We start from the raw sequence: 21,141 nt of genomic DNA on the forward strand, positions 1-21,141 counted from the left end.
AGTAACGTTAACTTCGGGCCCAGCGAGTCCGTCCTTGCCATCCACAGGGACAGCATTTCTGCTTTAGTTTGTCACTGTAGCTCGGAGACTCTGAGAATGGGAACTGTGCCTGTTAGCAGCAACAGTGTCGGAGGACCAGCCTCACGCGGGGTTGGTAAGACAGACCAACATCCAGGACAGCTGTACACAGCCTCTTTTGCGGCCTGGCTGTGGTTGCACACACCTAGGGGAAGCCGGGGCAGGTGGATCTCTGAGTTCAAGGCCAGCGTGGTCTACATAGTGAGTTCCAGAACAGCCAGGGCTACACAAAGAAACCCTGTCTCGAAAAACAAACAAACAAAACCCCACAAAGCCTCTCTGGCATGCTCTCCAGGTAGGATGGGTGTGTAAAGATGTGTCCTGTTCCAGGCAGGAGGAATTCAGCCAAGGGGCTGTGGTTGCTCTGGAAGAGCTGTGACGAGCAGACCCTGGACTCAGGTAATTACCCGCTCCCAAACCGGAGACCCTAATTTGCACGAATACTTCGTACTAGGGGACTTTTTGTTGTTGTTTCCATGCTGTCTTGCTCTTAGTCCAGGCTCAATTTCAAATTCTCCATCCTCCTGCATCCGCTGGGATTATGGGCACAGAACTACCACTCTCTGCTTCTTATAAATTAAAAAAAAAAATTATTTTATTGAGATAAGGTCTCACTTCCTACCTTGGTCTAGAACTCACTTTGGAGCCCGCGCTGTTTTTGTAATCCTCCTACTTCAACTCCATCCCATGGCTGTCCTTAGCTCCCTTCTTTTCTCGCCCTCCCTCCGTCTCCCTCCTTCCTATCAGGGTGGCCTGGATCTCAGCATGGCTAAGGACGACCTCAGGCTTCTGGCAATCCTTCCGCCTTGGCCTCCCTAGTGCTGGGATCAAAGACACGAATCGCCCCAGTTTCCCCGGAGCATGCCTGTGAACTATGTAAATGAGGACTGGAGATGGGCGCTTTTGATTGGGGGCGAACCTGGGAAGGCGGGCGCTCCGCTCGCGAGAGCTGATTGGGAGCGGCGCCTGCCTGTCACGGGCGGCCGCGGCTGCAGTTGGGCGAGGCCGTTCCTGGGTGGCGCGCGGCGTCCCGGAACGGAGCGGGCCGGCGTCGGCGCTCTAGGATCGGCGTGGAGCATGTCGGGGCGAGGCAAGCAGGGCGGCAAGGTGCGCGCCAAGGCCAAGTCGCGCTCGTCGCGCGCGGGCCTGCAGTTCCCGGTGGGGCGCGTGCACCGGCTGCTGCGCAAGGGCAACTACGCGGAGCGCGTGGGCGCCGGCGCCCCAGTGTACCTGGCGGCCGTGCTGGAGTACCTGACGGCCGAGATCCTGGAGCTGGCGGGCAACGCGGCGCGCGACAACAAGAAGACGCGCATCATCCCGCGCCACCTGCAGCTGGCCATCCGCAACGACGAGGAGCTCAACAAGCTGCTGGGCCGCGTCACCATCGCGCAGGGCGGCGTCCTGCCCAACATCCAGGCCGTGCTGCTGCCCAAGAAGACCGAGAGCCAGAAGGTGAAGAGCAAGTGAACCGGACGGGCGCAGAGCCCGCCGCCGCCCGCAGCCAATAAAGTCGGTGAAAAGCGAGTAATGCCGAGAACTGTGTAGTCACGGGACGGACGGGGTGCTGGGTGGGGACGCGTCCCGAGCTTGAGTGGGGCGCGGGCCACCCTTGAGGCCTTGTGGGAGCCGGAGGGACCCAAGGACCGGGTTGGGAGGACCCCTTGCCCCGTGGTGGGCAGGAGAAAGGGAGGTTACTCTAGAATTGACTTTGCCTAGCTCCCCAGCCCTTCGCAGGGAGGAGTGAGAGGTGTTTTCGAACTCTGGGCAACAAGATGCCGCTCTGGCACTGTAGAAAGGTTGAGCTAGTTGGAGAAGACACGAACTTAGGGGCCTTGATGGGTGCCAGTAAACTTAAGGTAGCTTTTTAAGCTAATTGATGTTAGGTTTTCACGATCTGAATGCCAGCCATCGTCACCTCGAACCCATGTCTTCACGTTTCTGTTTTTTTTTTTTTTTTTTGATGAAGTAAACTTGTACAGTGCGGAAGGGAGTCATGAAGTTTGCTCCCTGAACAGTGTTGCGTAACAGCGAGGCCCTCAGTCCTGTACGCTCAGCAGCTTTTAAAATGATTTTTCTCTTGCTGGTGGCGCACGCACACCTGCCACCCCTGCATTTGGGAGGCAGAACGCCTTTCGTGACTGCATAGCGAGTTCGAGGCCGTTCCTGAGCTGTTAGACCTCAAAATACAGACACGTTTTAGCTTCATGGCAAACAGCTTCTCCAGCACTGTTTCTGGAAAGTGGCTTGAGTTTACTTAAAACCAAACCCGACTTTTAGGGATAACTTTTCCGAATCTCGAGTCCCGTTTTCCCATTAGCTGTGGAGTTGTGAGTTAACACGGAGGGGCCTGGAAATGCTGTTACTCTCTTGGCCATTCCATTTCATTGCCAGAAACCATCATTATGTCCACAGGATCCACAAAAACCGCTTCAACGTGGGGTTCGTTTTTTTTGGTTTTTTGTTTTTTTCTGGGAGTCAGAGTTGAAGTCTTCCTCTTCATTTGCAGTAGCTGGCCTGTTTCTCCCCGGGATTTATTTCATCCCCAGGGTTGATTGGATGTCTCTCTATTGCATGGGCTAGTATCTGGGAGGGTGCAGCTGTGAATGATGTCAGCTAGGCTGCCACTGTCCTGGAACCCAAGGTTTTTCATTTTTGTTTTTTGTTTTTTTTTTTCCCCCCATGGTTTCTGGACAGGAAAAAGGACAAATAAATAATATATTACAAACCAGTGTCTGCTAGTATTTGATTCTCTGCTGTTGGTTGACTTTATGGGAATTACTTCTTCATGGTCATCTTAAAAGCTGTACAGAGAACGTCACACGGCTCTGATAGAGAGAAGGGCTGTTCCCTCAGACACCCAAGGAGAACTGACTCCAGCGGCACTGGGTGGTTTCAAGAGGTAGACTTCACAGTACCTATTTGGAGGACTGAGATTATTTTAGTACCAGGTATTGGCATTAGATGCTTACATTGAACAGTGCCATCCCCTACAAGGACTAAGAGTTTACCCTTGTGACTTAAAGTATAGGTAAACATAAATAGGTAATACGTGAGCCAAGATCTGCTCACCCTGTTGGACATCGATGACAGAACAGTGAGTGTAACTTTCGAGGCAGTTAGCTTGATTGGGGTTCCTTGTAAGAGCGTAAGGCATCACTGGCTGTGCCACTGAAGAAAAAAGTAGCAGCCTGTTTGTAAATCCTGGAGAGGGGCCAGTATTAGAGGGACTTTGGGAGCCCCTCCCCGAATGACCATAAGTCTTGGGGTGAAAGGTGGGACCTTAAGCCCACCCGTAACAGCAGGTCCTGTGTTGTTCAGGTGCTGAGAGTTGACAAGGAGGTCTTCTGTCAGGGCTGGAGGATAGCTTTCCCCAGCAGCAGGAGTTTTAAAGCCAAGTGTGGTTTACAACCTGAATGCCAACACCTGGGATACTAAGCGAAGACCCTGAGTTAAGGCCAGTCTGAGCTACACGTCCTGGGACAGATTGGGCTGCACAGGGAGATGGTCTCAAAACAGTAACATTCACTTGTTAGAATTAGTTGTGATACCACTTGGGGGCAATATATATGCGCCAGCCTTCTGTATCTATGTGGTCCACACAGACTCACAAACATACCTAGTTTTCAAGTGCTGGTTTTAACATTTGAGTAATTTACTGAAGATACTGAGGCACCTGAGGTTACCAAACTAATAAGGACAGAAAGCTGCCAGACCTAAACCATCTCTTTTTCTCGAGTCTTAACAGTCTGTCTAGCCCTGGTACTGGAAGAGCAAGATAAACAAGATCAGTACCCCATTCCCACCCAGCCTTCATTACCATTGCCTCAGACATACTTAGGATCCTTTCAGCTACGTCTGCCCTTCACTGTTTCTAACCAGAGTTTTTTGTTTGTTTTAAATAAGACAATATTGGCAGAAACAGTTCTGCAAAATCACTTCAGCCTGTGGTCCTTGCTAGAGTTCTTGAGGTTAACAATGTTTCGAGCATAAGACCACACAGAGACAGTCTAGGCATTTCTGGTATGGCCTGAAGTCAGACTTTGGTTTTATTCGTCCATGTGCATTCCTGCAGAATAAAAGCAGTTCACTGGGGAAGGGTGCAGTGTGGCCAGGATATGTTTCCCTACAGAGCCAGTGTTGACTTTCGATCCCGGAGAACTGGTCTGTTCAGTTTTGCATTTCTGGAATGAAAAGGTTTAGCCCATGCCATAGTTGGCACTGACTAGCATGCTGAATGTCATCTCTACAAACTAGTACTGGCAAGGCCAGTACTTAAACTTGATAGAATCAGACTTAGGGGCTGTCCTAAGTCTGCTCTATTGCTGAAACACTGTGACCAAGGGGACTTAAAAAAGAAAGCATTTTTAGTTGGGGGCTTGCTTCTAACTTCAGAGGGTGAGTTGTGACCATCATGGGGAGCATGGCTGAAGGCAGGCATGGTGATGGTTCAGTAGCTGAGAGCTTTATACCTGATCCACAAGCCGGAGGCAGAAAGGCTGGGGCCCAGCATGGGCTTTGAGCTTTCAAAACCCACAGTGACAACCTCCAGCAAGGCCACACCTTATCCTTCCCAGAAATATTTTTTTGCCAACCAGAGACCAAGCATTTAAATACTTGAGGCTATGGGGGCCACTGTCACTCAAACCACCAAAGATTCAGAATGTTTCATTCACCTGGTTTGGAAACTATTTCACGCTCATTTTAAACTATTAAATGCATTTCTGTTTTCTGTACATTGAAGGGAGGCAGGAAAGATTGAAGGAAGCTCAAGAGACTAGAGGAACCTCAATTGAGAAAATGCCTCCATCAGATTGGCCTGTAGGGGGCATTGTCTTGATTAATGTGAGGTGGAAGGACGGCCCAGCCCACTGTTGGCAGTTGCAACCCCTATCAGGTCCTGGGTGGAATACGGAAAGTAGCTGAACGCCAGTAAATAGAACTCCGAGGCTTCTGCTTCAGTTTCGGTCTCATTTCCTGCCTTGCCTTCCTGTCCTATCTTCTCTTTGGGATGGACTGCCACACAAAGAAACCCTTTCTGGGCATTTGCCACAGCAATAGAAAGCAAACTAGAACACACTCATCTTGCTCTTAAGCAACCTCAATGAACTCATTGGCTCACCATGCTGGAGTGGGTAGAATCCTTTTAGTCTGCTGTTTGGGTTAAACAGAACTGCTTCTCTGGGTCAAGCGAGGCATGCCTCAGCAGGTTTTGAGGAGGATCTGGTAATGTGAATGAGGGCAGTAAATTTCCCATGGAGAAAGGTGTTCAAAGGCTGAACTTGCTGGTGTGAGTCTGTAGTCCCCATCTACTCTGCATAGCCAAGGGAAGGTCTATCTACAGTGGTGATGGAAGCAGAGCATTTTGGTGAAACCACAACACAAATTATGTTCGTGACAAGACAACAAATCAGAATTGCTGGCCTTCCCCCTTCTTTCCTGCCAATTGATATAGTCAATGACTATATGACTACAATTTTCAAGTAAGACTAGCAACAACATTTGGAATTGTCATTATAATCAAAAGCTTCCTTACATAACTGGAAGCAGAAAACTCTCCCAGAAAACATAAATTCAATCAAGAATACTGAAATAATCAGACTCAGACCAAATTCTGGAGAGCAATTGTTTCTGCAGAAATGTACTTACCGTGCCAGCTGGATAATGTAATTGTTTCCTCTGTATTGAAATGATTAAATTCACTTGGCTTTTCTTAATTACACTAAAACTCCAAAGCAGTAAAAGGACTGTTTAGTGCTTTGCCAGGATTTGTCTTAAATCTGTCAGACTAAGAGCCCGACAAAACAAACCTCAGAACAGAATTCTGAACTCCATCTGAGAGAACTCTGAGAGGACGTTTGATAAACCTTAGCATGCCACAGCATCTGCAAAACATGTTCATTGCTGTCAGGTTTGCAGGAGATGCAGTGGACAGTGAAGTCATGCTTTGCATGACACAATGCACACATTGGTACTCATGTCAGTGGGAGTCACGTGAGTGCTAAGTGTCAGCTGGTGGAAATCCCTGTCAAAGTCTTCATCAGAATACCAGTTCCCAAAGTTTTATTAGTTGCCTTTCTGTTGCTGTGGCACAGATCCAAAACCAGGGCAACTTATGAAATAGTGTGCTTATTAGGCTTATGGTTGCAGAGGGACAGAGTCCATGATGGCAGCAGGGACAGCTGGCTGAGCTCACATTTTGAAACTAAGCACAAAACAGAGCAACCAGAAAGAGGAGTCTTTTAAACTCTCAACTGTGCCTCCATGACACACTTCCTCCAACAAAGCCAAACCAGCTGGGGGAAAGTGTCCAAGTACACAAATCTCAGGACGCTCACCCAAAGCTCCACAAGCACAGCTCTAAGTGTTCTCTGGATCTGGCTAAGCAGAGGAGAGACATTGCTCACACCTATCAGTTTCTGGGAAGCCAATATAACCTTGAAGGAATTCTTCCTTTTTATCCTTTAAGAGTTCAATGTTATCAGTTACATTTTTAGTGAAATCCATTCTCATTCTGCATGAGAAATGGCAGTTCCTGAGAACCAATGCTAAACTTTCTGATTCTGCCCACAAGCCAGGAAGTTTACACATTACCACAAACACAGGACGTACTTGGTATGGAACATTTTATTTCTCCATGAAACACTCAAAGAGTTCAGCTGGTGGGAAATAACTTTAATCTGAGAATTATACATTTTCTTCCCACATATCCTGCTTTGAATTAGGAAATGACATTGTAATCCATTTCACTACAAGTAAAATATTACAAAATATTTACAGGAAAATATTAAAAATAACTCAAACACAAAAGTCAAGATGAAATAAACCTTTTTCCCCCCAGAAATCTCCACTCCAGTGCCCACAGCACATGAGTCAAAACAAGTAAGTAACTGAGACCTCTCTGACGTAACTTCCAAAATGGAGGGGAAGGAAGGAGGTGAAATGGTGTCAGGGGTCGGTGCTGGCAGCAGTTCTTCACATCCTCTACTATAAACCCTGTGCGGGGAGTCCCAGCCAGGCAAACGTTAGGAGGGTCCGGAACTGGACTTGGAAACACCTGGCAGTGGACAATACTCTTCACTAATTTAAAAAGAGCCTCTTGATCCACAAACCAGTGCTCTGAGCAGAAGCCTGTCCTGGCACATGAAGCTGTCACAGCAGCCCTTCCATCTCCTTCATAAATGCTTCATAAACATCGTCCTTGGTTTGTACCGAGACAGGAACAGAAGGACCAGATCTGGGGGCTGCTTTCGCAACAGGCACAGCAGAGTCATCCTCTGACCTTCTTTGGGGAACAGCAGTAGCCCCCTTATTCTCTCGGCGCACTCTGAGTGCAGTGGGCACAAACCGTGTGACCTCTGCCTTGGGATTGGTGATCTGGGGCTTGGCACTGATGGTCGCTGTGGCTTTCTTCTCAATAGTGGCTGCACTTGCATCATCCGCCTTCGGTCGCTGAATGAGGCTGGGTGGAGCACTCAACACCCCTGGGTTGGGCAAGGGAGCTGGTGGGAAAAGCCCAGGTGGGGCAGGTCCAAGAGGAGGCACCAAGGGTGGGCGCATCATTCCAGGACGAGGAGGAGGGATGCCTAAATGAAGAGGCAGACAGAATGAGTTACAAGAACTAATGACACAGGCTGGAGAGATGGATGGCTCAGAGGTTAAGAACACTGGCTGGTCTTCCAAAGGTTCTGAGCTCAAGTCCCAGCAACCACATACTGGCTCATAACAATCTATAATGAAATCTGGTGCCCTCTTCTGGCCTGCAGGCACAAATGCAGCCAGAATATTGTGTAACTAATAAGTAAATCTTTAGAAAAAGAAAAAAAAAAAAAAGGAACTACTGACATTTAAGTACCTCCAAGGATGTTTAAATATAGTCTGATACTATTCTTTAAGCAAGTAGTTTACAGGAATTAAAATGAACTCACACAACCTACTATGTGAAAGTCAGGAATATGTTCTGATAGAAATATGATACTGTAAAATAATATTCACCTTTGGTTTATCACTGTACTCACAAGATTTTCTTCCTCCAAATACTGTCCTACTTGAACTGCATACTATTAACCTGACAAGAGCAACTGGTTTCCAACATGCTTTCTATCCTGGCTGTCCAGTGTGGTGGTATAAAGGTCAGGGATGGGGTTGGCCCCCCATGCACTAGTTACTTGTTTCTAAGACTCTCACACAGTCGACAGGAAATCATCTTAGTTCTGCTAATTAATTGGAAAAGGAATAAGAGACTATGATCTGTTCAACTTCTGATAGCTGTGACACATCATACATACCCCACATCAGATTTTTAGTTTCTTCAAAAGCCACTAAAGAGTAAATATAAAGTACCCAATTGCTGATTACCTAGGTTCAGTTATTCTATATACCACCAAGACAAACAGCCTCAGTTGCATTTTAAAAATAAATCTTCAGATTAAAGTAGAACATTCAGTGTGGTAAACCAAAACCTGGCCATACCAAAAGCTCATGATGAATTCTGTAGCTCTACTTCCCTAGTGATTTAAACTTAAGCTGGTGATTTTGTAAACTCTCAGGCACAACTATTACCTGTATTCAGCAAAACTTCAGACAGAACCTTTTCATTGCTCACTGGCTGAGTGAAGCCAGTGTTGAGTGGAAAAATGTACATGTCACACTTCCATGTAGACCAACTGGAAGCTGCTGAGATTCCTCACGTGACAAGGCACCTTAGAGCACAAAAGCCAGAGCTAGCTCCTGCTACAGAAACGGAAAGCTTTACCTGGAGGTGCAGGAGGAGGTAGCCTTGGTGGGGGTCCTCGAGGAGGGGGGCCAGGAGGCAGACCTGGAGGTGGACCTGGGGGAGGGCCAGGAGGTCGGCCTGGTGGTGGTCCTGGAGGTAAAAGTCGTGGTAAAGGCCCTCGGATTCCTGGCATTCCAGGTGGTCTCAGGAATGGAGGAGCCCCTGAAAGGAGAAAAAAAAAAGTTAAACAAATAATTGCAGTATAAAAGCAACTCAAATAATCATTTTATTCAGAAGTTAGATCACTTTAAAAATACAATGAAAAGCACAGAAAATTCATTCAGCAATATCTGAGCACTACAAACACGGTATCTGATTTGTTACAGACTAATCCATTTATGTCCCAGCTCTAATACATGAGATTGTGTTAACTGATACCAAGGCAGAACTGGGCTAGTCCGTCACATTAAAATACTAAAGAGAGTACAATTTTGTTCAAGCATCCCAGCTTACATAATCATTAATAAAAAGATCCTAAAAGAGAGCTTTTGACAAAAAGGCAACTGTCACAACTCTGAGCTACCACTGATGCTCACAGAATAGAACATTTCATTCACCCTTTAAGAATCCTTGATGGCTTAGGGAATATCATCAGGAGAACACAGAAAACATCAGTGCTGTTCTAGGGGAATGATTTATCTCATTCTGGCTTCACTGGAGCAAAATGCTTACTTCCCATTCTGGGGCTGCTTACCTGGAGGTGGCCCAGGAGGAAGGCCTGTAGGTGGTCCAGGAGGCCGTAAGGGTGGGGCAGGTGGTGGTCCAAGAGGTGGTGGTCCTGGCATGGGAGGTGCTTGGATCTGAGAAGGAGGGGCAGACTGTGGAGGAGCCTGCTGCTGTGAAGAGGCGGCAGATGTGCCATCGGAGTGGGAGTCCTCTTTATGCTGCTTTTGCGACTGCTTTTCCGATTCAGAATCATCAGAGTCGTCGTCATCCTCCTCCTCTGAAAACTCCTCCACTTCCCGTCCTTCCTCAGGGATTTCCTGACCTGAAAGAAAATTGTAAAATTAGGTGACTTGTGTCTTACAGCTTGGAGAACAGGAGTGACTGAGAATACACTACAGCCGGTGTGGTGGGCACGCCTTTAATCCCAGCATTTGGAACACAGGAGCAGGCTGATGTTCGATTTCTTGGTCAGCTTGGTCTACACAGTGTGCTCCAGAATGGTCAGGGCTACACAGACGGACCCTGTCTTCCAAAACCATTAAATAAATACATGAAAGTAAGAAAATTCCTTCTTAAAAACTAACAATCTGCTAAGCTCACAACTACTGAGTGGCAGTCTGTTCATCTGTACTAGTGTAGCAGCCTCATAAGCCCAGGCTGTGAGCACAAGACAGACTTGTATTAAATGGCATTCAGGGCTGGAAGATGGCTTGGCAGTGAGCCCGACAACCAGAGCTCAATTACTGGGCCCCATCTGTAGCCGCAGAAAACCAGACTCCCACAAGTCTTCCTCCACACACCAGCTCAGGAACAGATGCTGTACCCTCCCCCAGAACTAGTGACTTCCACAGCTTACGAGCAGTGAACCCTGGGCACCCACCAATGGGCTCCACATCTAAAGTTTCACAGAATGCAGATTCATGGCTTACTCCAGAGCTGCCAGGGATAAATGCAAGAATGCATGCTAAGCAAGTGGCACAGGAAATGTCAGAAACTCATTCCACCTGTTTCTAACCTGCCATTCGAAGCATCATGGCTTGAAGAGGAGTCAGCTCCTTCATGTTCTTCTTCTTCTTCCTTGATTTTCCAGGCATATCAGCAAATCGGACACTCAGACCTAGACAGGGAGCAATGAAATGAGCAAGAATCATCAATATTCTAAAAATATGTTCACTACAAAGCAGAAGCTATAAACACTATGTATTACTGTAACCCACTTCATGACAGAAGACAAGACATACTAACGCTAATCAATGCTGTGCTAATTGGCGGCATATATACTACAGTGATTTAACTCACAAATTTTGAAAATGTTAGAATACTTCAAAAGCATGCACGGTGCCCTGATGTACAAGATGTTTTAGCACCAGAAAATTAGTAATGTAATTATGACAAGAGGAACCTAAAAGGTGAGGAAAATCTCAGTAATATCCAACAGGTGCTTAAAGACTATGACTCTTCCCCAACACCACCATTTCCCCCACAAACACCTCTTAGTAAACTAGATGCCCAACTGAGCACTGTCAGACACTCCACTTCTGAATTGGTGTCAGGAGTCCTAGCAAACACTTAAAGGACTATTTCTATGTGGGCCAAACTTTAGCTTATCTTGCACTTTTAGCGACCAGAAAAGTGGCTTGAGTATGGTAAAAACATTAGATGAAGGAATGAACACTGGATAGCCATTTGAGGAACATGCACGCTGACGAACACGTAAGAAAAACAGGCTGGTGGCCCGTCTTTATCACAGAAGCAGTGAGTTCAAGGCCAGCCTAGTTTATAGAGTGAGATCATGTCTTAACCACTCACCCCACAAAAAAACCCACCCCAACAACAGCTGGCAGCAGAAGAGGAAAGGAAGACTATGTAGTCAGACAGGAAACACAGCCTGTGAGACCCCTCTCTCCTTTGAAAGACCAGCTGCTACTTAAGACTCTTCAACAATTTTACAATGTCAAGCTCACTCTCACTAATTTGTGATAGATTTTTTGACAGCCTTATCATTTGTAATCATTGAGTAAGAAACATTAGGAAAGGACCAGAGATGGCTCAATGGTTAAGAGCACTTGTGCAATCCAGGGGTGGGGTGGGGGCTGGAAAACCAAGCTCTGATGTCATCCTCTGGCCTTCAGAAGCACTCTGATAGGCTCACCTGCATACCCACATACAGTCAGGGGCAGGGACAAGTGCATGCACACATATAGTATTTAAAGAAAAAAACTAGGATAAGCATTTGCTGTTTTTATAAATACAATACAGCACACTACTACACTGGAGATCACAGCAACAGTCCGAAAGGAGCTACTGGGGTCTGACAGGCCAGTGTGCACTTGCACCACTCAGTATCTAAGACATAATGCTTGACAAAACATATCATTCTGTTTGCATTAAACTGGGACACGGCACAACAGGATATATTTAGCCTCCATCAAGTCTTAGGTTTATAGCCCAGCACCACATATAAAATCTTTCTGAAAAGTGCTCCACAGCTGCTAACTGGAGAATGGCTTGCTTTACGTATAGTCCAAGTTTGCTAAACAGGTGGTTTTCCAAACCAAGACAAGGTACCAAGACTAATAAATGTTTTTAAAAGAAAAAAAAAGTGCATGATTCTAAACTACAAGTATACCTGAATTACAATTATGATTTATATAAGACACTGTGGCATAGAAAATCTAAAAGGCTGCAATGTAGATATTTAACAAGCTTACTTAAAGACATGACTCCTTCCTTTTCTACTGCATGTTCATGACAGTATATGCTGGCAACTTCATGGTGCTGAATACTTCTATTTCTGCCTCAAAGTGGAATTTCTCTTTGTAAAACTATATGTACTATTTCCTCACGAACACTTGTAAGCATGTGTCAAAACTTTTCACACTGTTAAGACAAATGGCCAGGTACAGTGGATTATATTTCTAAGTCCAGAACCTGGGAGGGTGAAGCAGGAGGTTCACCATGAGTTTGACGCCAGCCTAAGTAACAGTGACACCTACCTCAAAACCAAACCAAACCAAACCAAACCAGGACTAAAAGATGACCCTGAGCTGGAGAGTTGGCTCAGGAGGTAAAGGCACTTGCCACCAAACCTAACTATCCGAGTTGAATTCCCAGGACATACACAGTAGATTGAGAGGACCAACTGCGACCTCCACATATATGCACTAGCATGTGCACATATAACACACACAATAAATGTAGTAATAATAATAAAAATAAACCACATGGATACCACCTCCAATTAAAAAAAAAAGAAAAAGCTTGCCATGACATTCTGCCTTGAGGCTTAATTGGGTGGCAATCTACACCCCAGTACATTAACCTGCACACACCTGACTTCTTCTCCTCAGGGTTGTCTCGCTCACTGTCATCACGGTGCCCAAACTCATCCCCCTCACTCTCTGCATCAGATCTGTCAGTGTCACTGTCCTCAGTGCTGTCGTCATGCTTATCCTGATCCATGTCCTCAGGATAGCCGTCGTCTTCGCTGGTGCTGGAAACATCGTCATCATGACCCCGCTGAGCTGAGGACACAAGAGAACAAGGAGGGTTGGCCCATCCATTACCCAGAAATATACACTTATGCTATTGTTAACTCAATATAACTTGTAAAAAAAATTCTGCATGCAGTGCCTGCTATATGTACTATGATGATAATCTCATTGGGTAACAGGTTTAAATACTTTTTTTGTTTTCTTGCAAGAAGTTCAAACACATTGTAGCAGAAACAACTGTGTGTAAAGCTTCATGCACAATCCATGATTCTAGCCAGAGAGTGATAAAACTGGAAGAGCTCCACATGTCTTAGGGGAGGTGTAGTGAAATCTCTGTAAAAGGTGCTCTCCTCAGGCAGATCTGATGAATTATCCCTGGGGACAGTAAGTACATGGTCCCCTCACTTATTTCCTATGTTCTTGGTGTGAACATGCCGAGTCTGACCAACACAGACGCCACACTGAAAGGACATAGCGTAATCCCTGCCCCTCCATACCAAGTTCTGGACTATACAGCATGTCTTCATCTCGCCTCCGAGGGGGAAGATCTAGAGCAAAGCCCACTTTACGGCCATACATCTGCAGGACTTGAGGAGGAGGTGGGCCAGGTGGAGGGCCGGGTGGTTTTCTGCCAGGGGGCAAACGTGGAACACCATGTCCGAGTAGAGGAAGTATAGACACTGCTCGAGTCGGAGGCCTGCAAAGGAAACCTGGGTGTTATCTCCCCCTACATGGTAAAGAATGTCTAGTTCATTATCCTTACAAACCATCGTCAAGGCTTGTGTCACATTTAGCCATGACATTCAGTACAGTGCTGCCATCATAAGGCTTCCTTACCCATATGCCGAGGTTTTCTTAAGAATGGAGGGTGGCTGGGCACCAGGGAGTGGAATGTCCTGGATCAGGATGTTGGAAGGAGCATGCGGCATGTCTGGCAAAGGGATGCTCTCGACTTCTACATGCTGGGCATTCTGAAACACACAGAAACCCAGCTGTATGGCACTGATCCAAACAACCCCCAAGAACTTTAAAGCCACAAGCCAATACTTCTAAATTAAAAGAAATCTGTCATTTTTTTCTTAAAGAAAGCAAATACAGCTTATCCTTTCTTTTATATTCCCTATAAGCACATGATTTTTTTTTGACTATGATTTGAAACAGTTGCAGAAACAGTTGCAGTTTAAAGAAATCCAACTGTTCAAAGTAGTAGGAGGGCTATTCTAAGATTCTGGACAGTAATACCCATCAACTAACAGTCTATATTCTTTAAAATTCACCAGCCTTCCTTGAATTCTGCCTCAAGTTTTGAAACACACCATCTACTTTACAAAAGCCATTCCACTTGAGCTTTTGACTTTCTGCCATGGTAAAGGAAGAGTTGCAATAAACCATAAGAGCTCACAGAAGTAGACATATCCCACCCCTTCTCAATCACTTCCTGACACCTTACAAGGAAGCCAGCATTAACAGACCATTTTCTGCCTGTTCTGGAAGCATATAGCCATGGAAAAGTAACTGTGAAAGAAGCAACATAGGTTGGAGCCTCATCCATGTTCTCTGACAGTCTCCAATCCCAGGCAACAATTAAAGGTATGAGCCATCATGCCTATCTCATACTCTTCCTAATTTTTATCACGTGTTGTTTCTGTTATCAATAAATTATTCTTAAAAAAAAATCCTGAGTAAAAGTATTCCTTGTGGAAATACATGAAATTATCTGTGATCCTGGCAAGGGATACCTGGACTGTTTCCAGGCTTTGTCTTTTACTCTGAGTACCAAGGACTGACTCTGCTAGAGCATGAGGTGCACACTTAATCCTACTAACTGAAGAGCAAACTGTAAGATAGTCTCCAGAGCATCTTACCTTGACAGCATCAAAGTACTGGCTCAGCTGAGCTCTCTTCTGTTCATATTCTACCTCCAGTTTTCTCAACTCCTTGTAAATATCTGGATTTTCTTTTTCATAAAGTCGGAGAATTCGTTCAAAGGTTTCCCGCAGCTTCTTACGCTTGTCTTTTAGTACTTTCTCATTTAACTGTGGCTGTTGCACTGGGTTAAACTCTGAGAGAAAAGCAGATTATAGAATTGTAGATGAAGAGCTACTTCATCAATAAAACCCTCCTTCATAACCAGACCCAGATACTACCACTGCATTTCTGAGTCCCAAGGTCCAGACTCCCAGTCTCTCTTAATTGTATCTCTCAGATGCTTCACAGAACTGAACCACAAGCTAGTTCCCAGTTACCTGAGTTGTACCCAAGCCTTCTCTGGGACTGTCAATCACGAGCAGCTTTCCCACCACTGTGCTGAGATGTTATGACCTTGTCTCCCACCTACCACTAACTGTACACACCCCTTCCACTTTCCACTGCAAGCTGTTCACTAGTGATATGCTGTGGAGCACAGCAGACAGAAGAGTCCTCAGGAGATTTCTGGGTTTTCTCCTGGAGGTAGCTTTATTCAGTAGCATCTCAATTATAGAATCCAGGGTATATTTTTCTAATTAATTTGGATTTTTATAAATGGAACTAGGGTCTGGAGGTAGCTTTATTCAGTAGCATCTCAATTATAGAATCCAGGGTATATTTTTCTAATTAATTTGGATTTTTATAAATGGAACTAGGGTCCTGGTGATTAGAGTTCTTACTCCTTTTTCTTGAAGAACCAGAAGAAATAAGTTCTTCCCCAAATCTACCTTTAACCTTGATTTACTCAAATCTAGAAGATATATTATTACATCATTCCTAGTGAAGAAGAATTCTTGAGCACATGCCTTTTCTCATTCCATTAACTTATAACTATAAGGGGAAAATAAAATTAATTCTGAACAATTATTAAATGACCTGGCCAAACTAGGTCTTTGTTACCTAGTAATAATAATTAACTCAAAAAAAAAAAAAAAAAAAAAAGTTGGCACTCCTCTTCTAGGATATGGGATCTCCACCTTGCAATAGATCTTACTGCTTCACTTTTTTCCCATAGCATTAAAACAAAACAAGGGATCCAGGCTGTTCTCTTTTCTTAGGCCTGTGCTGCTTGCCTTTGTGGACAAAAGACTAGTCTAGCTGTTAGGTCTGGCCCTTCCATACACTCTTACCCATCTCATCTAACTTCTCCATGTCTCGGATAATTTGCTTGGGATCTTTCATCTTCAGAACTGCAGCTCGTACCATCATCCGTTGTTTTTTGTTCTTAGAAAACAAAAATAGACTAGTGAGAAGCTGAGCGCTCCAGACATTTTTACTTCAATTTGCCTCAAGTCTAAGACAATTTCAAAAATCCCCTGTTTCTAATCACATGGTTAAACCACTGGAAATAGCTTCGAGATTTCTTGTTCTCAATAAAGTTTAGAACTTAGTAAAAACGATGTGCTTTCTTAGATATGTATTTTTTCAATTCAGTTAAATTGTTAGCAACTACTTGAATTTAAAAATACTATGCCGGATTGGGACAATTTCAAAGATTTGAGACTAAACAATATAACAAGAGCATACCAACAGAAACTATAAGTCCCTCAAAGCATCAAAGAATGATACCAAATGCTTACTCCTTTAAGTACTCTGCCAAAACTTAACAGCTAACCATACACACAAAGACATCCAGCAACACATTCATTGGCATTCATTCAGTAGCTTTTAACAAAGCAGTTACACTCTGATGAGTAGTTAAAATAGTCACTTTCTCAAGATAGGGTCGGATGTGGCCCAGGCTAGCCATGAATCCTGATACCCTTGACTCCAAACTCTCCATCCCAATTACAGGCGTATGCCACCACACTCAGCTTAGGAATTATTTTCAAAAGCCATTTAAAAAACATAGTTTTATTTATGGGCATGCGTTTACGGGCTCTTGGGGAGATCAGCAGAGGGCGTAGGATTCTGAGAGTTGAGTGATAGATGGTTGTGAGTTACTCAGTTTGGATGCTGGGAGTGAAACTCAGGTCCTCTGCAAGAGCAGTATGTGCTGTTAACCACTGAGCCATCACTCCAGGCCCAAAGCATTTGTAACTTATAAGGAAAGAGAATCAAAGAAACACAGCCAATGTCATACAAGCCACCATGAATAAAATCTCCAGGGTTTTATCAGTTTCTAAACATAGTCGATTTTTTGGCTTTCTTCAATAGCATAAAGCATCTTTCCTGGCATGTAATTTGAAGTGTTATTTTGAAATCCACAAACTCAAATAATACACAAAATGCTTCTGAAGTCATACCTTTTTCAATTCTCTTTTCCGGGCTTCCTTTCCTAAGAGAAGAGAAGAGATGACTTAAATCTTCAATATTAACATCAATGTTAAAGACAAACACACAGTTCTTTCCTCTGAGGCGTAGCTAAGCAGCACAAAGATTTTAACAGCGTTGATTGCTGTGATCCACTGGCCAACTCTAGCACTTCTAACCCTCACATCCTAAAATGTCAAAACGTTATTTTTACAGAAATAACTGAACCCTAAAGGAGCAAAAGACTTTTTCTCAGATACCAAACATGCAATTTAAAAACTCATTTGCTTAAAAATTCCAACACACATAAACTTAAACCAATTTTATCCGGTAAGCCAATCAAGTTTGAGACAAGAATATGCTTTTAACTGATTTACATTCTCAATATTTTAACCACATGAATTAATTTTAGTTACAAGAATCCTACATGACTTCACACAACTTACTCCTACCAGTGCTGAACTCGTGTAAGCCACATGAAATAGTCTTTGCAGTTTTTAACTCTTCTACCCCACCAGTCCCCACTAGCAGCACTTACGAGCTTGGTCTGTGGGGTTCATAAACTTCCCACTCTTGGTGGAGGATGTTGATCTCCGTCCCATGTTGACGGTTTATTTGATTTACTTCATTAAAAGAAAAAAAAAACTGGAAAAAAAAAAAAAAGAACTGAGTTTTCCTGTAGGTGTAACATGTCTTACTTTTAGGAATTTCCAACAATTTCTAGGAAGAAATACCTCTTCAGCTGTTGTCTGTAAGAACTTACTCCTTCTTGACCCACACAATAGTTAACATCTCTTATCACTCAAGGCAACCAGGGTCATTAAATACACACCAATCACACTTTACTATGGGTGACACAGCACTGCCAACTCAAAAGAGTCAGTGAACAGTTTGTACTTACAAGGCCAATCACTTGGAATATGGACTGAGCCATGAGACTATCTCAAAACCAAACCAGTTTAGAAATGTTCTAACAATGTGATACAAACCAAGTCATTAGTCCTTTCTCTATATCCTCCCTTTATAAATAAGGTGAAATGCAAGAGGAGTGGGGATAATGGTCAAATCAAATACACGCTTTCTACTTTTCACTCGGCATGTGCACTGTTCATATAACACCCCAAAAATGGCAAAAAGTAACTAATTCAAACAGATTTAATTTAGATTTAATACCAAGTCAAAGATGATTCATGACTCTCAATGGATTAAAAAATTAAGTATTAGAACTCCCAAATTTAATATTAAGATACATCTTTTCCTTACTAGTAATCTGATTCTTGACTCATACATACACTTTAAGGTAATTAAAAGTGGTAGTTACTGTAAGAAAATATTTTCAAGGCAAGGATTTTATTAGTGTCACTTCTCTTCTATTTCAAATGAATGAAAGTTGACTTTCAAAATTTAACCTTTTCAATAATTAAAAAAAAATTAACAATTGTTTTCCATTGAAATGAATGATAATCCGCTCCAGGCTACCCCCTCTTGTTGCTCCCCTTTGTGCATTAACTAAGTCTACTTTCTTTCTTAAAAAGACATTTTTAAAGGTTGGGAAAGGGAAGACCCTTAGGTAAATACACCCTACAACTGCAATTCGTTAAGACTTTGTAGGCTGTTTTAGTTAATTCTCCTTTCATCAAGTGTTCCCCTGCTCGGTGGCAATTAGTTCATTATAAAACATTTCGTTGTCAGAAAATAGAAGGGGCAGGAGTTTGGGAGGAAGGGTATTGATTAAGGAAAAGTAGAAGAAGGCAACGATACAAGCTCTTATATTTATAATCGTATCTTTAGGGCTTCCCTTTCTCAACTCGCCTCAGGCTCACGTTTGGACCATTTCCCCCCCCCCCCTTCCACAACTAAAGAAAGCCACATCAGCTACGTGTCACTGAGAATTTTCACAAGACCCTACTGCCCTCGTCTACAAGAGCGACCCTCCTGAAAGCTCAAGCATTTGAGAGAGAACAGGTCAGAAAGCCGTGGGAACCCGGACGGCACAAGTGCAACCCGACCGGTCCGGGTCCACCTAAGGAGGCCTCAACCGCAACTGCCGCAACCATAGCGACGGTTGAGACCGACTCGAGCTGCTGTACCTCAACCCACGGCCGCCGGTCGACGCGCTCGGGAAGCGGACCTAGCCCAGCGGGCGGGCTCGGCTGAGGACCCGCCGGAGGCCGCGCCACGCCGGGCCCCGCAAGCCCGCGGCTCCCGAGAACCCCGCAGAGCGGAGGAGGAGCGCGGCCCCTGGGCCTGCTGATTCCTGGCGGCTGCGCAGGCCCCGGGGAGGACCGAGGGGGGCGGAACACCTAGACCGCGCACACTCACGCGACTGCGGGGCTCCCGGGACGGCGAGGCCGGCTAGCGGGCGGTCCCGGCGTACTTTCTGCGAAGGGGGCCTTCACCTCTACCTCTCGGTCAACCACCCAGCCACCGCCATCTTGAAACCTCGCGCCCCTCCGCCATCCTTACGTCACTTCCTGTACCCTCGGCGGGCGCTCTCACCGCGTTGCGGAGTCCTGGGATCATAGAGCGGATACAACGTCTGAGCCAGAGTTACTTCCGCTCGTATCCACTATCCGATTGGTCAACGGTAGGACAAGAGCCCGCCTTCTTCCGGAGCGTTGTAGATTGACACTGATATAAACCAATGAGAATAAAAATACGAAAGCTGCTATTTGGTTGGCCAATGGCTTACCCTCTCGGCATTCTGACGTTATTTTCTGAAGCTCATGTTGGTCTACCGGTCGGTCGGCCCTTGGGGATGTGTTAGTTGTAGGGGGTGAACGGAGGCTTTCCGTTTGAAACGCTTCCATTTGAAAACAGGTCCCCGAATAACACTGGGCACTGACGTTAAGGTGCTCAGCAAACACCTCAGCCCTTGGGATGCCTGGTGCACGTGGAGATTTTGTAGTGCTTCCTAAACACGCAGCATGTGTAGAACTGAACAAATAAGTCATGCCTGGGCGAGACTCACAAACCGACAATCCACACGGAAATGTAAACAGGACACATGTTTTAAATTTCCCAGAGGACAGGTTGCTACGTAACTCTCCGTTCTGACTGGTCTTTTCAGCAGCGCAAATTCCTTTATGATGTCATTACATACTTCATATATTTATCTCTAGTCTTCGTCCTTCTCTTCCCTTCTACACCCCCAATTCCTTAAGACCCCTCCTAACCCTTTCCCCTTAAAGGTAAGCATTTTACACGAACTGTTCGCATAGCTTGAACGTGCTTGGCTACTTTTCAACTTAATCTCAGCATCCTTTACAGAAAAAAGTCCTAAGAGAAATTTTGATACCAGGTATTTAAAAAGTATTGATGGAGGTGTATATAAATGTTTAGAATGTTTTAAGTGTGTCCTCTAACAGTGTAACATCAGTCTCATACGTAAACCAAGTTTTGTTGTAGTAGAAAAAAAATTAAATTATGAGATAGGATCCCTATGAAGCCCTGACCTGCCTATAAGATATATAGGCAACCAGGCTTGCCTCCATCTCCCCATCCTTCTGCCTCATCGTTTTGATTGCTGGAATTACAGCTGCGTGCCATGGTGCTTGTTTTATTAAGTTCTTGTTTTGATTATTCTTTCAGTGTCAGTCTAGCAAGATCTAGTAGTTGAAAACATACAAAGCAAGTAATAAAATTTGAAGGTCACGACCCAAATTATGATATTTTGGAACTAATTTATAAAATCAGTGATAAAATAGAAAATAATACATTTGAAAAAGTCATATGGCTAGTTAAATTGTTTTCATCTGCTTGTAAGAGATTTTTGAGATATACCAAGTAGTACAATGTGCTTAAGAACAAAACTATAACAAAGGTGTTCTCAGCATTACCACAGTGTAATTTTCAAAGTACACCCTGAGAATGTTTCCGTGGGAATTGTTAGATGAAGGATTTAAAAGA

General features: G+C 44.5%; 2 protein-coding genes across 3 annotated transcripts; one reads left to right on the forward strand and one right to left on the reverse strand.

Moving 5' to 3' along the window:
* Positions 1-1,078: 1,078 nt before the first annotated feature.
* LOC110552757 (histone H2A.J) lies at positions 1,079-1,602 on the forward strand. The gene has a single exon (XM_021644290.2). It carries the CDS (start codon positions 1,156-1,158, stop codon positions 1,543-1,545), a length of 390 nt encoding a protein of 129 aa, XP_021499965.2. The 5' UTR covers positions 1,079-1,155; the 3' UTR covers positions 1,546-1,602.
* A 5,082-nt stretch (positions 1,603-6,684) lies between these two features.
* On the reverse strand, positions 6,685-19,711 carry Wbp11 (WW domain binding protein 11). 2 transcript variants are annotated; one of them, XM_021644288.2, is made up of 12 exons: positions 19,555-19,711; positions 17,771-17,877; positions 17,226-17,257; positions 16,110-16,203; positions 14,877-15,073; positions 13,849-13,982; positions 13,509-13,708; positions 12,850-13,041; positions 10,533-10,634; positions 9,546-9,839; positions 8,831-9,013; positions 6,685-7,661 (listed from the first exon to the last, which is right to left on the reverse strand). In XM_021644288.2, the coding sequence occupies exons 2-12, from the start codon at positions 17,832-17,834 to the stop codon at positions 7,228-7,230; spliced, it is 1,926 nt and encodes a 641-aa protein (XP_021499963.1). In that variant the 5' UTR covers positions 17,835-17,877; positions 19,555-19,711; the 3' UTR covers positions 6,685-7,227. The 2 variants fall into 2 exon arrangements, with proteins under 2 accessions (XP_021499963.1, XP_021499964.1); XM_021644289.2 differs by lacking the exon at positions 19,555-19,711 and adding an exon at positions 19,323-19,517.
* Between the last annotated feature and the right edge of the window lie 1,430 nt (positions 19,712-21,141).

Source organism: Meriones unguiculatus, chromosome 5 (genome assembly GCF_030254825.1).
Source record: "Meriones unguiculatus strain TT.TT164.6M chromosome 5, Bangor_MerUng_6.1, whole genome shotgun sequence".
Taxonomy (NCBI): Eukaryota; Metazoa; Chordata; class Mammalia; order Rodentia; family Muridae; genus Meriones; species Meriones unguiculatus.

Coding starts and splice junctions, on each gene's coding strand:
- LOC110552757 (XM_021644290.2), top strand. CDS start 1,156: ATGTCGGGGCGAGGCAAGCAGGGCGGCAAGGTGCGCGCCAAGGCCAAG.
- Wbp11 (XM_021644288.2), bottom strand. CDS start 17,834: ATGGGACGGAGATCAACATCCTCCACCAAGAGTGGGAAGTTTATGAAC. Junction 16,204..17,225: donor GGAAAAGAGAATTGAAAAAG/GTATGACTTCAG, acceptor TTGTTTTCTAAG/AACAAAAAACAACGGATGAT. Junction 13,983..14,876: donor AGTACTTTGATGCTGTCAAG/GTAAGATGCTCT, acceptor TGTGTGTTTCAG/AATGCCCAGCATGTAGAAGT.